General features: G+C 40.3%; 1 protein-coding gene across 3 annotated transcripts in view; it reads left to right on the top strand.

The window, feature by feature from the left end:
- Positions 1-15,264, top strand: part of ADAMTS17 (ADAM metallopeptidase with thrombospondin type 1 motif 17) — a 145,209-nt gene that overhangs the window by 125,246 nt on the left and 4,699 nt on the right. For all 3 annotated transcript variants that reach the window (XM_015873158.2, XM_015873159.2, XM_032446811.1), the window contains one exon: positions 13,358-13,535. In XM_015873158.2, the coding sequence (XP_015728644.2) occupies positions 13,358-13,535 (178 nt within the window). The remainder of the gene's footprint in view (positions 1-13,357; positions 13,536-15,264) is intronic.

Below are 15,264 nucleotides of genomic sequence, written 5' to 3'. Positions count from 1 at the left end.
CTTATCCATTCAATGTCTAAACCCACACAACTTCCACCTGAAAAAAGAAGATTCTCACCACAGGCCAAAATTCATCCATCAGCTCAGCTCTTAGAATTAAAAGGCTACTTCCTGAGCAGTGCTGAAACTGTTTTACATGTCTGAAATAAAAACAGCTCCGAGTTGATCTGGCTGACAGGTTGACAGAAGTTCATGAACAGTATCTGCCAGGACTGCAGGGAGTTAAGGAGGAATCCCATGCCCAGCCTGGGCAGCCTAGAAGGAAAATAGAAGTTGTTTTCTTTCTTCAAGTATGTGTATCAGTTAAGTATTTAGATTTCAAATTAGAAACTTAGTCACTGGGAAAAAGAGAAATCTCAGACAGAAAGGATATGATGAAAGTTTTGTCTCCCTCAAAGCATCAGTACTCAGCTAAGAAGAGAGCTGAGACTTACACCTCCTGTTCTACAGGTGGTAAGTTTGAAGGTCTGGGAGAACTGTTAAGTAGAATTCATCTGGGGAGAAGCATGAGGAAGCCTTAGCAGTCTCACACAGAGACAAAGGTTAATTGAGGACACACACTGCTGAATTATTTGCCCTTCTCATCCAGATCTTGCTTGCAGAGTCTGATGGTATACCACTGTGTTACCACAGAAGCAAAACTAGAGCTGTACAACTGAATCTCATGCTATTCTGAGACCTAGTCCCAGACTTATTCCAAACACTTGAGATGAAAGAATGCCCTCTGTTTAAACACAGAGCCAAAACCATCGGTCCCTTCCTTAGGGCTGGATTTCACCTTCATTTAGATCTGTCTGAACTTAGTTTCTCTGGTGACATCAGTAGAATTAATTCCTGTATGCAGTGGATTAAACCAGTGTAGGATCTGCTCTGTATTTGAATTCTGATCTTAAAGTTACAGGTAGTTTTGCTTGGGAAGGAGGCCCAGCAGTATAAGAAATTCAGCCTTTGCCAGTGTTCATAAAACATCCTTTACATTACCAACTTCATGCTTGTATAAAAACTTGAAATTTCCCAGGAATATTATATTCCAGTTTGGTTTTATCTTATCTTTGTAACTGCTCTGTTCTTGAAACAGAAGGCCTACTTTTGTTCTGGAATGTACGGCATGTGCAGAAACCACTGGGATACAGTAGTTGCATTTTGCTTTCCAAAAACCCAAACTCCAGCAAGCAAAATCCACTGAAGCAGAGGCCCATGTTGGGCAAATTGGCTTATCTGCAATTGCATTTTTTGCATTATGATTGGGAATTACAAATATTTATAGATAGACCGTGTCAGAGATACATGAATTTAATGGTGTCAGTGCTGGAGCGTGATTTAAGAACCAGCCACATACAAAAGATCTGTATTTATGCTGAGCCAGGAATTAGTATCACAGAATGTTTAGAGTATTGAACGTTATTTTATTCATAACCTGGCACACAGAATCCACACAGTCTGGCCAAAACAAACAGTTCCAGTGTGTTAACAGGTGAAATAACATTATTTATTTATTTGTGGAATTTTAAAAGATTTTGGCAGAAGAATTGACTCGGATTCTCTTTATAGGTGGAATATGAAATAATTGTGTATTCGCTGATTACATGCATTGAAAGTTCAGTGCCGTATGAATGGTTCCCATCTGATAAAGAAGTTGGCTCGCTGCTAGAAGGGCTGCAGTCATGCATGGTCACAGTAAATAGTGTTGTTGATAGATTTAATGTCTGCATATGAGCAGTGCTAGTTCAGTGCAAAATCACTTGTTATTTGCAATTCTTAACTTGGGTTCAGGATCTTCTCTGTGCAGAAGAGCACAGAAGTTTGTGTGCTGTTCATGTGGTCTGCTTTTGCCCGCAGAGAACATGTGCCAGCTCTCAGCTTCCCAGGAATTTCACCCTGTGCAAATCCAGCAGATGTTCTTGGACTTAGATTTGGTTTATAATGAACATTAAAAATTCTAGACGTCTTTGTTAATGACATGAACACTTGGATCACACAATTAGATTGTTACCCTGTGAGTGGAGATGTAAACTAAAAGCATCACTGGATGGTTTAAGAAAGGTGTGGATAGATAAGATTCTTCTGAGAAAGTTTAATGGCTCAGAACCCCAGACAGATGAAATACTTGGTGTAGAATTCTTTGCAGATCCAGTCGGGATTTTCATTTTCAGGATCCAGCAGCTTCAGTGCAGGGCTCAGACTTAGGAGAAGGACCTTTACAGCTCTCAGCAATTCCTTTCTGGTGTTGTCTGGCTTAAACAATTTGCCCGTTAAGAAGAAACACAGTCTTCAAAAGTTAAATTATTCACAGTTTCAGGGTAAAATCCCATTGTAAAACATTTTTATGTTTTGTTTTGTTTTTGTTTTGCCAGTGCTATAAAAGTAACTGTGAGAGAGCTTTGTGCTGAGATGGAAACTTTCTCTACAATCACAAATTGATCTCAGAACAAGCAACAACCTTTTGCGATTAACTGAATTGTGGATTTGTTTCTATTGTTAACAATCATCCAGAAAGCAAGATTAAATGATCAGTAGTAATTACAACGGGATAAAATGAGGGACGGATGCTTTTTGTGCAGACAGCTTACGTGCTGACTTGGCATCCAACCCTTAACTGTCCCAAACTAAGATCATTTGAGGATACCTGAAAGTCATGTAGGAAAGAGGCAAAACCTCATTGAAACTCCATGTCCACATACAACTTGTAAATAGAACAGGCTTTCTGAGGGGTAATGGCAAACTGTTAATTCTACAAGAGGAGCAGTAGAAACATTTATAAAACACAGGCTGTGTGCATGAGAAGAGCTGCCTGAGAAGCTCCCCAGTCCTTTACAAAGAACACCTCCAGTCATGAGACCACAGGCACACACAGGAACTGCTATAGCTGACAGTGCTGGACACACTTATCCTATGTAAGATCTTAGATCCTGTTCCATTCAGAAGATGCAGGGATTTGGAGCTAATGGAGTGGATTTAGCAATCGGTCTGGGCTATTTGTGTGTTCCCAGTGTACTTGCTGTTGCTTTGAATTGTGCCTCAGGGAGCTGATACATCTAGTTAGCTCAGCAAACACATAGGTCCAGGTTTGTGATGTTGTTTAAAATTTCTTTCTAGTTACCTTTGTTAGTCCAAAGGCTGAGATTAACATATTATCTACTGTACTTGCGAAGACAGAATATTGTTCTGTTACTAGTAACCATGATCACCTCCTACTTGCTAACACTTCTGAACTTTCAGCTTCCCTCTTAAACTTCTTTTCTTAAAAAAAAAAAATCTCATTTTTATTGTATATCACAAATGCAGCAATAGTGTGAACAGCAGAAGAAAAATATTCCTGGTCTGAGCTTCTTCAGACTGAGCAGAAAGGCAGGTTTTAAAGTGAAAGACCCACTGAAGGTGTTAACCTGAAATTATTTTTTACCGTTGCCTGGATTCTTCAGAATTGCAGTTTGTTATATCATCTTTTTTTTTTTTGTATGATGCAATACACAAATGGGAATCCAAGTCATCTCCCGTTCAGTCTTTTCTTCCAAAAGGAAATTCCACATCCAGTTTGCATTCAGTTAAAGAAACAAACATCGCATACGCTCTTTCTGCTTTGCAGAACTTCTTGCGTGTTTGAAATCTGAGCTGTTAAATGTTGTATAGCATTAGAAACGGTTTTACATTTTTCTTGTAGTTGTGCTAGTCGAAAGAACAGCCGTAGATTGCTCACTTTCCCAGCTCTTGCCTCAGATTCCTGCTGCTGAAACTATACCTTCAATGCATTAGCAAGATAGTAGCTCATTCTTTCACAATTAATTGTGTTTTGTTGATAAACTTCAGGTCAGCGATTACATTCCTGTAAAGCATGCAGGTAGCTTGTGGATAGAATGTGGCTGTCTGGAAAGCTTTGCAGGATGCAGTCTGAGTCTCATGGGCTCAAGGCTTCAGGACTCTTGAGTTGTGCTGGAGTCTGCCGTGACTCCTGCAGTGGAACCAGACGTCTGAGATGCTGCGGGAGAACGTTGCTGGCCTGCTGCAGGGAGATGAGGTACAGCCTGGATGGACCAGCTAGTGTGGTAGTGACAAAGAGTGGTTGTGCTTGAAGATGCACAGCACTGGGGACTGCATTTTAGCTACATGTCTCCCCACTCTGTCCTCAGCACTCTCCCCATCTGATCTTGGAATGAGGAAGCAGGGAAATCACTTATGGGCAGATGTGCGAGCTAAGGCTGTATGTTTTCAGTTCCTTTTCTTCAGTTGGCTTATGGACTCTTCTGAGGTTTAACTGAAGAGGCGAGATCACATGGCAGGAGTAATCTTCCAGAAGTCTTTGATGGATTTTTCTTCATTTCTAGTTTTAATTAGTTGTTTCACTGTTTCATGTGCCTCAACATCCTCTATTTACGTCTTGTGACTGAAGTATTGTATTTCAAGCCAATAGCACAAAATGGTTCGGAGTTCCCCATTCCACTTTTTTTTGCTATTCTCCTTTTAACTGGTATTATGTCAAGGAAGGCATAATTACAAGCAAGATACACTAACTACATCGTTAGTGCTGATTTTCACAAGGATGCATTCCCAGTGTTGTTTGTAGAGGATAAAACATGCAACATCTGTTCCTCAGTTAACAATTTAGCTCATTAACCTATTATATTATGTAGTCCAATGAAAAGGTTTTTAGACGAAGAAAGATGCATAGAAGTCTTGTAATATATTGACTTCCTTTTTTCTTTTTTCCTTTACATTTACAGTAGATGTTCTGTAAATAATGAGGCCTGTATTAATCTTGGAGAACCCTGTGTGAATCCAGGATAACTGTCTTTCATTCTTCCTTCCAATCCCCTGGCCACAGGACAAAGGTCTCACTCAGCGCTGTGGGTCAGATATCGATCTGTCTGGCACTGGTGTGAATGCAGATTGATTCAGCCACTTAAGTTACTGCAAGCTTATGCCAGTGAGATTCAGATCAAAATCTGATCTGCTGGACTGTATAAGATCTTTGGTTCATGGTTAGGAACCATCACAGATTCATACTTTTGGGTGAAAACTGAAATATATGACATCTCAAGCTGGGATTCCACTTGAGGAAAAGACAGGAGTGGAGGAGAAATCTTTTTTCTACCATTTTGCATGTTTTATGAACACCTGGGTGCAACTTTACAGAGTTCAGAATGGTTGTGTACTGCAGGATCTGCACAGCAGTAGTAATGATCAGCTTGGCAAAGCATGATTTTAAGAAGTATTCTTGTTGCCAAATAATGTCAGTAATGATAAAATACATGTGAAAAATTACCTACAGCCACCTGACCTGCCTGTACGTCACTGGCTGCCAATTTCTTTACAGTATTTTGTCCAGCCTATGAAATACTGGCTACAGGTTCTCATCCCAGGAGAATATTAACAATACAGAGGAAAAAAAATCTAATTTCCTATAACAAAAATACTGTATTTGTGCCAGACAGTGAGGTGTTTCATACTGCAGATCAGCACTCATTCACTGCAATGGGTGGTAACAAGGATTTTGTTATTGTAAATTAATTATTTTGGCAGGATTGCAGTAGGTTGCACTCACTAAGAGATAAATCCCCTATCCTTGCAGTACACGCACCAAAAAAAAAAGGTGTTGGTTTTTTTGAGTTTATTTGTGGGGTTTCTGTTTGCTTGTTTGTTTGTTTTTGTTTAAACTCAACAGATTTCCATTGCCTGTAAGGCATGTTTTTCAAGTTCCAAATATTTGGAAACATCAACAAAATCCTATATATGCCTCACTTTTAATGATTAACTCACGTTATATGATAAGAAGAGCAAATCAAGGACAGCTGTGGTTTGAGAGGTGTATTCAAAGCCATTGTAAATATAGAAGCAATCTGTCCTTTGTTCTAGCATTCATTACAAATTCATGGCTTGACCCACCATCTGTTAATGATAAACCAAGGACAACTTGTTAATTGTTCATAAAGGTCACAGCTAAGTTCATCTTCTTCTACCTTGAAGAAAATAACTTTTCTTGTTGAATTGGAGAAAAATCTGCAGGAGGGATAGTTGTTTAGCAGTGCAGGCACACATCACAGCTGACGGACGTTTTACTGCCTCTTACTTGCTTTGGCTTTGGCTTTTCTTTCCTCCTCCTAAGCAGAACTGGGAGCCAAATCATCAGCATAACCTAAACCACTGCCCCAATGGACTGCTCTAAGTTGCACTACTAGTTTCAATTCCCTGTGGCCTTTTTCCTCTGGTTTATGATGCTGATGTGCAAATCACAGCCTCTCTTGCCAACAGCTAATCTTCAAAATACCCCTGGTTACATAGGATAAGAACAAATGGCCCAAAGTTAGTTATATCACATAGAGACAGTCCTGAATTCAGGAAAGCTGGTGCTGGAGTCATAGTAAAGACTTTGGAAAGCATCATGAGAAGTGATAGCTATGCATTTTTCAAATAGAATGGTACCTTCTTGAGTTGTGATAAGATAAAACCATCACTTTTATTTCAATTTCCATAGAGGAAAAGCCTGGAATAAAATACACCTCAGAGTAAGAGAAAACCTTGTGCTTGTTTTACAAAAAAAGGCTGCCGTATGACCATGGGTCCATCACTTGAATTCACATGACTGAGTCCTCGCCATCTGACAGGTAGGAGCTTTGTTTGGGAGTGTTATTAGGTACCATTTTCAGTCTTTGTCTTAATAGCATTATCTCCTCCCCTTAGTAAAGACTGAATTGCCCTTTGATCCCTCCACTTGTGAGCTGCAAAGAGACCCCAAATAGAGCTAGTTCACTAAGGTGAATCCTTCCCTTTTTGCCCTCTGATTTTCCATTTACCATCTGTGAAAAATTTTTTGCTGTGGTCAGACGTGTAAAAATCATGTATCAGAACTAAAACAAGTTCAAGACTCTCTAGACTTGTGCTATCAGCTCCAGTTAGCGCAGCTTTAGAGGTAAATCTAGGCACGCAAAGTGAAGAGGTGCAGATTATAGTGCTGGCCATGTCATTCCCCTGTGATCTCTAAGCTGCAGAAACCAAGTCCTGAGTGTGCCTTCAAAACAATGACAGTTTCTTTCTTGCACAACAGTTTTCACAGCTCAGCTCTGCTGGAGTTTCTGGGAATGTACCAATTATTTTGATGGTTCCTAAGAAATGCATAGTGTGCTGCAAAAAGGCCATATTCATGAGTGTTTCGTTTGATGTGGGGTATTTTCTGTCATAGTGTTACTGTCTTCTGTTCCAATACAGCCTCTGGTGATCCTATTAATTGGAAAAATAACTTTTCTTTTTTGATATCTTTTATTTGAAAGCCTCATTCATTAAATGCTTTTTTTGATGGAGAATTAAAGCCTCCCACTAAGATCAGTGGATTTGAAATGGAATTCTATTGTGACTATTTTACTCCTTTTTATGTGAAAAAGAAGAAAGCATGAAAGGCAAGCCTGTTCAAATATTGGCATTCGTCTTCTCTGAGTAACTCTGAGACTTTACAGTATTTAGGATAATGTCTCTAAAGAGGTGAACAGTATGTAATCTGCTTTTTGATGTTTGTGCTGTGCAGCTGAAGAGGTTTTTGTGCCTCGAATCCTTACAACATGCAGTACGTGTCACTAGCAGGGAGTGCTATAATTCTGTAGCTTTTCCAAGAGCCTACTGAGTTTTACAGTGACTTGTCATTAAGATGACGACTTTCCAAAATGTCTTTAAAGAACAATTGCTGTCAACCTGATGATGATCCCTTCTTTTGATTACACAAAGTGGTGAGCTGCAATGTTCTTAATGTATCTCAGATCTGAGTAGCTCCTTGTCTAGAGAGCACCCAGCCAGAACCAATGTGCTAGAAATGAGCACCTCTTGCTGAAATAAAACAATCCTAATGAGATCTGTACTTACCTTCCTTTTAATAAATTGCTTTTAGGTTGCTTATTAAGGGATGACTAACTTAAAGATGTGTTCAGTGGAGCATCAGTTACCAAGATTCTCTTTCAGGGTAACATCTGTGACAGTAGTTAGTGTGCAACTGTAGTTCATGTAGCTCATAAAAACACTGTTCAACATTGAGTGCACACGCTGTAGAAGTATGGTAGTTCTCAGGCAGTCAGCCTGAGTGGAATTATGTGTGTCCATGGTTATGCAGTTTTCTTTTACTATCTACCTTACTTGAAGTTAGCTCAATTATACATTTTATATGAAGTGGTTTTCTGCTTCATTTTCATGAAGCATTCACATGGAATAAGCTGTAGAGGATTTCTGCTATTTAATTGTCATGGACCAAAACACTGCACACATGCTATAGGTGGTATGCTAGAATATGGCACCTTGTAGGCAATACAATATAATTTCACATCTTTGCTTTCATTACTTGAGTTTTACATAGTTCTTTCTGTAGCCAAGAGTTGGATATGATGATCCTTGTGAGTCCCTTCCAACACTGATACATTATGATTCTATGACAGGAATTCTGTCTGATTGGTATGATGAAGTAAATGGTGTTTCCTCATTAGCATCCACCTGAGCTGTTGCACAAGTACTTAGGAGCACTGTCAATACCCTGAATATCCATGCATTCTGCTTATAATCTCCTAACTCTGTGCACAATGGAACTTTTCAGAATAGCAAAGTCAAGCATAATTATGTAGGGAGACATGCTGGTCAGGTCTTGTTCCTCAGGGTCATACAGTTTGAAAGCACAGCTGTAGGCACTTTGCAGAGATTTCTGCTCTCTTCTAAGATACTGTCACATCAGCCACGAGCATTTTCTGCTGTAATTTATTGTTTCTTCCTATATTGAGTCAGAAGGGTATGCGTTTTTTCTTGGCTAAGTTAAACAAATCAGTCATTTCACAAAAGATTCCAAATGATAGTTTGTTGTAAGCAAGACCAGATATGTTCTCTTTACAGATCTGTGGTTTAAAAGGAAAAAAAAAAGAAAAAGAAAGAAAGAAAAGGAGAGCTTGAAAAACAGCTTACAGTTTGCTTTGGGCTGATTAGATCTTATCAATGAAAAGACTGAAATTTCTTTCATTAGTATGATGCCATAGTGAAAGTCAAACTGCTGCTTATGAAAGTATATTGCGTGCTGCTTTTCAGTTAAATCTCTTGAGTACTTGTAAAAAGCCTGATGTTAAGGGGTACAGGGCACTGACTTTCAGAGCGCACACATTAAGGTCTCAGGAGCAGTTAAATTACAGGATGTTTGTCATTCATTTCAGGTGCTGTGTTAGAATGGTGTTAATAGGAACTTGGTTTTTTTTCTGGCTTCCATAGAAGCAAGAAATAAAACCCTGGGGGAGAAACTCCCTGCCCTATCCTAAACCTTGAATACTTGAACTCTGAAGTCAGTAGAGCATGACTGCATCTCTGAATGCTGGAGCTTTAGCCATAGTGTTGTCTTTGGCTTCGGAAACTTTCAGCAAACTGGGGACAAACCAATATCTTTAAACATCAGATGTCTGCAGACTGATGGATAAAAGAAAAAAAACAAAAAACCCTTGCCTTCAGCTTAGTTATTACTGTCATTTTGAACTCTCTCTCCCTGCAACAGATCTGCCTTATAAATATTGTACTATGTTTAAGATTGGCTGAAGGGATGCTGTGACCTTCTGCCAGGAGAAGAAATCTCTTATAAAAGAGACTAACATCTCTTGGAGGTCAGAAAAGTGAGATTTTTAAAGGTGACATGTGGTCTGAGGGCATCCCTGCCAGGTCAGCAGTCCTCAGCTAAGGCATAAGCAATGCTTCATTATCCCATTCAGTCCAGAGCAAATCACAGCCTGTCCTCTGTTCTGGTAAATCTGTCCTTTATTCTGTCCCCATTAATCCTTAGTGCAGGGATTCTTTGGGCTCGTCCCTCTTAGGTATTCCTTCAGCTGCCCAAAGACAGGCCTGCCCTGGCTTAATTTGTTTTTATTCCTCTTTCCTTTTCTGGCTATCTTCTGTAGATCAGGAGTTGATGAAGTCCTTGACAGATCCCAGCACTTACTGTAAATTCATTCTGTTTTAATACCTAGTATTATCCTGAGGCATTTGCTTTCAAAGCAATTAGACACCTGTCATCACCTTTGGTAGATTTCAAGCTTTCTTAGAGTATCCTAAGGTGGAAATAGCATTCCAGTTGAAAAATCATAGCTTAGTCTGAAGGTTGGAGTCTTTCTGTGAGTAAATCTTCTTTAAGCTGATGAATGCAGCTGCTGCCTTGACAATTTGTGAGTTTATTTCCTTCTGGATATCCCCACTGGCTTGCATGTTACTGCCAAAGAATGTGAATGGAGGCATTTTTCTATTCCTTTTGCCTTCTCAAGTAGTGCTTAAACTGGGAGTTAAAGGAGCTCCCATTAGGTTCACTTTTCCTAACTGTTCATTATCCCCCCTCCTTGTTCCAGTGTTGAACAATCCTTTGATCTTTGCATGTGGGTTGATTTCTAATTTACAATGGCTATATTGTCAGTTCAGTGTGTTGTGGCTAAACTATGTGAATTTTGCATATGCATTTTAGTGATATTGATATCATTGGCATTGCTTCGTGCAAAGGAAGAAAACACTCCTTTGTTTGCCACTAGTGTCTATTCAGACGTTTGCCTCAGTCGCTGCCTTCCCAGACTGGCCAACTTGCTTATGGGTTTTGCCTCAGTGCTTGCAGAGCAGCTCATAAGGCAGGCAGAGATCCACACCACTCTGCACCACGTTCCAAAGCTGATCCTCCACATTTACAGATCACATTGCTCCATTGTGGCATCAAGACACTCATGTTTTCAGAGTCATAGCAATGCTCTTATAGGTTTTTCTGATCTTCAGTGTATTTTTGTTAACAGCAGTGTTTGTGACAACTCAATATTTTCCCAGCATTCTGCAGAGTGAAAGCTGGATCAGGTGCCAGGCTAGAGCAGGATTTCAGCCCCTGTAGCCACGATTGATATGCCCTTGCCTTGACAGCCTAGAAGTTCCCTGTTTGAAGAAGTCTGCAGCAGTTTTCCCTGCTCAAACACTTTATACCTGTGTCCAGTCCTGAGGGTCCTGTGTCAGGGTGAATCCAGCCCTGAAAACTTTTCCATGGATATACTTAATTGTTCCATAAATATTTGGGAACAGAGAGACTGTAGCAATGCATTTAGCTGTCCAGAGTAGGAGGAAAGGTATTTATGAGAATTTGCTGTTCAGTTGGAGTTTAATTTTTATGCCTCTTTTAATGATGTCCTCTCTTCATCGAGCAGCATGAATAACAATTCCCCCTTTGTATGTATTTTGTATCTATTCCTATTTCCTATTGAAATTCCTAGGAAAGAGACTATCCAAGTACAGAGTTGAAAATTTCATCTTAAAATAAGCCAGATGTCCAACCTTCCTTTAGCTGCCAAGCCCAAAAGAGTTCAAGAAAGATGTTAAAATCCGTCTTCCTGGCTGTGAAAAACTAATTGCATAGCATAGGTGATGATCCCAGTCTCCCAGGAGAAGGAATAAAACTGCTTCGGGCAAAACTCTGCTGTTATTTGTCTGAGGATTGGAGTTGGCAGTATCTGTGGAAAAAAATTCATTGCTTGCCCTCCTTGCTGGTTAACAAATGCAGAGACAGGAACACAGACCAAGGTAGGAAAATGTTTGTATATCAGTAGCTGAAAACCTTATTCACCTTATGAGGAAAGTGTCTTTTGTCACTCTTTTGGAGAAATTCAGTGCTAGAGAAGTGCAGTGAGGAATATAGTAAGGATAAAGAACAGGTGCATGTGTTTTTCTTTTAAGAGAATAGCAAATACACATTTGGTGAGTACAACAAATACAGGAAACCTGTTAATAAGAAGTCGTGAATGTGAATGACTAATGATGAATGGTAGAGATAGTCTGTGTTACTTCTGTCAGCAAGCTTCACTGGTGCTACAGTTCCTCCTACGCAGAACTGAGAGCACACATTGTATATGTATATATCTCCGTGTGCTGGGTTGTCTGAAGCAGGGTCCCAACAATTCTGTTTCAATGTTCTGTTCATGAGAGGCCATTTTGCATAAGGTCTTGCAGTAATCCTCACAGGTGGGAGAAGGTCTGTGTGCTCCAGCACAGAACAGAGCTATGCTTCTTGCATTAGATGCATTTGAGAAACAGCAAGGGTTTCTTATGATACTTCAGAACTAATAGATGGGAGAGCAGGTGGAGGAGTACATGCATCCACATGTATACTTGCTCCTATGTCCTAGTCTAACAGTCATCCACACTGCATCTGCATTGTTCATACTTCCATTCAGCCTCAGTGGTGATATTTGGAGCATCCTAAATCTCTGGCTTGCCATTTTTAAGAAGCAGCAGTCTGAAGTTATGATGTTTTTCAGGGAAAGAGCTCCACTGCACTGACCTTGTTCAGAAACAGCAGAGGATAGAAAACGTGGTCATTTTGACACCATCCTAATTATACTTCCTGACTTTTCCCCCACCTCCTCTTCCCCATCATTTGCTTGTGTGTGGCTCTAGCAGAAATAGGAATCATACCAAAGTCCTGCAACCTATTGTTTCTTTATTTTAAATACAAGGTTCTTTTATTAACTCCAGCTGGTGCACCTCGCTGTGCTCGCTGCATTTGTTTTATTAAAATTGAACTGCGTGCAAGTAGGACATTGTAAATCAGAAGTGACTGGGCCAGGGGGAGAGGCAGGGACTCCAATTGTATGACAACAAAGAGAGCATATAAACAGGCTGGGCCTCTTGGCTAATAGAAGCCAAAACTCACGAAGTACAATTTGCAATTGCTCCCAGGAGGACAGACAAGTGCCAGACAGTTAGCAGGGATGGAGGAGTGAATACTTGAATACCTAATGTGTTCTCCTATATAGTGGAACAGAGCTTCTCTATGGGTCTTGGCATGCAGTAGGAGCCTACTGCCTCTTCTGTAGTCCTTGGTTACCTTAATCCAGTGCCTTGCAGTGGTCATTTGGTCTGCGGATGTAGCCTTGTCAGACAGTCTTGGAGAAGGTGTTTAAACTAAGGCAACCAGTTCTACTGTGTCCCTCGTGAAGAGGGAGGCTCCTGGGCAGTATTCAGCAGTAGTCATTTTTCAGCTTTACATCTTTGTGGCTGGTGGAAAGAATTACACCTCAGCCCTCTTGGAACCTCATGGACATTGGGAGAGACAGCTACTGTGGGTGGACTCGAGGCGAAATGAGTCCACACAGAAAGACAACCCCATGCTAGGACTGTTCTGTGTGCAGCACTCTGGGAGCTGCAGAATACTAATGGACAAATGCAACAGCTTTATGATGGGTCTCTTGTTAATAAGTTTGGTCAGTGTTGAGTCCTCAGCACCATACTTAGCCACTGATCTGCTGCACACCTTAGATCTGGCAGTTATCTTTACATTGTACATATATATGTGATTTTGAAGCTCTTCTGCTTTGCCCATGTCTCAGTCTCTTCTCTTCTCCAGTGCTCCTCAACCTGTGGGAAGGGTCTCCAGTCACGCGTTGTGCAGTGCATGCACAAAGTCACCGGGCGCCATGGCAGTGAGTGTCCTGTCCTGTCCAAGCCAGCAGCCTACAGGCAGTGCCACCAGGAGGTCTGCAATGAGAAGATTAATGTCAACACAATTACCTCGCCCAGACTTGGTGAGTGAGGGGTGCTGGGGTGAAGATGCCACCTGTGAAGGACCAGATGAAGCCCAACATCTCAGTATATTAAAAATATATAGAGAGAGAATAAAAAAAGTGGGGCTTCCAGAAATTAGGAGAGAGACAATCAGTCAGACTAAAGGTCTGGAGTGTTTAGGTCCTTCCTTACCTTTCAATCCTGCCCAAGCTGGAACACTGAGCAGTGGGTAGGCCTACGGGACCAATAGGACTAATAGGAGTAGTGATGGGTGACTGATTGATGGATCACAGAGGGAGCTGACTGACTTATCTTTCTTAGTCATAAACAAACATCTCACTGCACTTTAACTGTAGTGTGTGTAAAGTGTGATATTTTATTCATCTGTGCCCCAAGGAAAGTGCATGACCTTGACAAGTAGAGCATGACTGGCTTTAGTTTATTTCTTTCCTTTTCATTTGTTGCCACGAGAGTGTGGTTTGATGAATTAATTTGCCCTGGAGGCAAGAAAGCATCCAGACCCCTTCTGTGAAAACTTGATTTTCTGCCACTGTCCTTCTCACCCTCCCTGCCTTCACTGTGTACCTGGCCAAGCTGACTACTGTGGTAAGCCATTTGTTTTCCAAAACACCGTTTAAGAGAAGGATCTAGTTAAGAATGCTTATGTTAATACAAAATTGTAGGAGTCCATAATTTTCTATGTCATATTTGCTTACTTTACAAGGATAATTTTTTTTTCTTCAAACTTCAGCTTTCGTGCTCAGCCAAAGCTCCGAGAACCGGGCTGATTTCTTTACATTTCACACATCATCAGCAGTAAGAGGAAGCTAAACTGGCCATCAGTTACACTGACACAGCCTCACTGATGCCTCCATTGCTTTTAGGAAGAACAGCTTCCACCCTACCACATCTTGTAGGCTAAGAAGCATCTAACATCTGTGAAAATGCAGAGCTGCTAAGTAGTAGAGAACCATTTCTTATCATGTTTTCCAGAGTTAAACAACATTTAAACTAGGAATGTACATGAGGTTTCTGAGCTGAAAGTTGTTTCCCAAAAGTTTAGTAGCTATTTAAAAGACTATGGGAAATTTTAGTCTTGCAAACACAGACATACTTAAGCTCTTTTGTTTAAGAACATCTGAGAGTGCTTCCCAAATATTTTAGCACTAAGAGAATAGTGGAGGGAAAACATTTCATTTGAGAAATAAGCCTTTGATACACTGATGAGAAAATAAATCCTTTCTAATTCACATTTTAGGACAAAGCAATAAAAAGCTCTTGTGTTTAGAAGACTGAGAAGGCTCAAGTCCCTGCTGAAAGTAATCTGCAAGTAATTTGGGATGCTTTTGTTTCTAAACCAGGCTTGGAATCACCAGGCCAGAAACAATGATATTTGATATTAGCAGAAAGATACATCACTGAATGTTTTGTTCTTCCTAAATACATAAAGATTCTCATTGGATTATTTTTTAAACAAAATTTTCTGTTTTCTGCAACCTCTGTAACGTTTCTAGTAGTATCTAAGATTGAAGTTCACCTTGCCTGACTTTCATATATGTGTCCAGTGTCCCTCAGTGAAGACACATTTAGAGGGGATTTATTTTGTCCCCTGGGTTCTTCCAAGATGTGCCTCCTGTCTTTCCTCACAACCTGTAAGAGGTCTTGGACCTCTAAAAAACTGGAGTCCTATTTTATTTGTGGCTCAGTGCCCTTTTATTACATAAAGCCTTCCATCTCAGATTCTTACAT

The sequence above is a fragment of the Coturnix japonica genome, chromosome 10 (genome assembly GCF_001577835.2).
Source record: "Coturnix japonica isolate 7356 chromosome 10, Coturnix japonica 2.1, whole genome shotgun sequence".
Taxonomy (NCBI): domain Eukaryota; kingdom Metazoa; phylum Chordata; class Aves; order Galliformes; family Phasianidae; genus Coturnix; species Coturnix japonica.
Note: the sequence above shows the minus strand (reverse complement) of the source record. Positions and strands in the feature narration are given on the sequence as shown.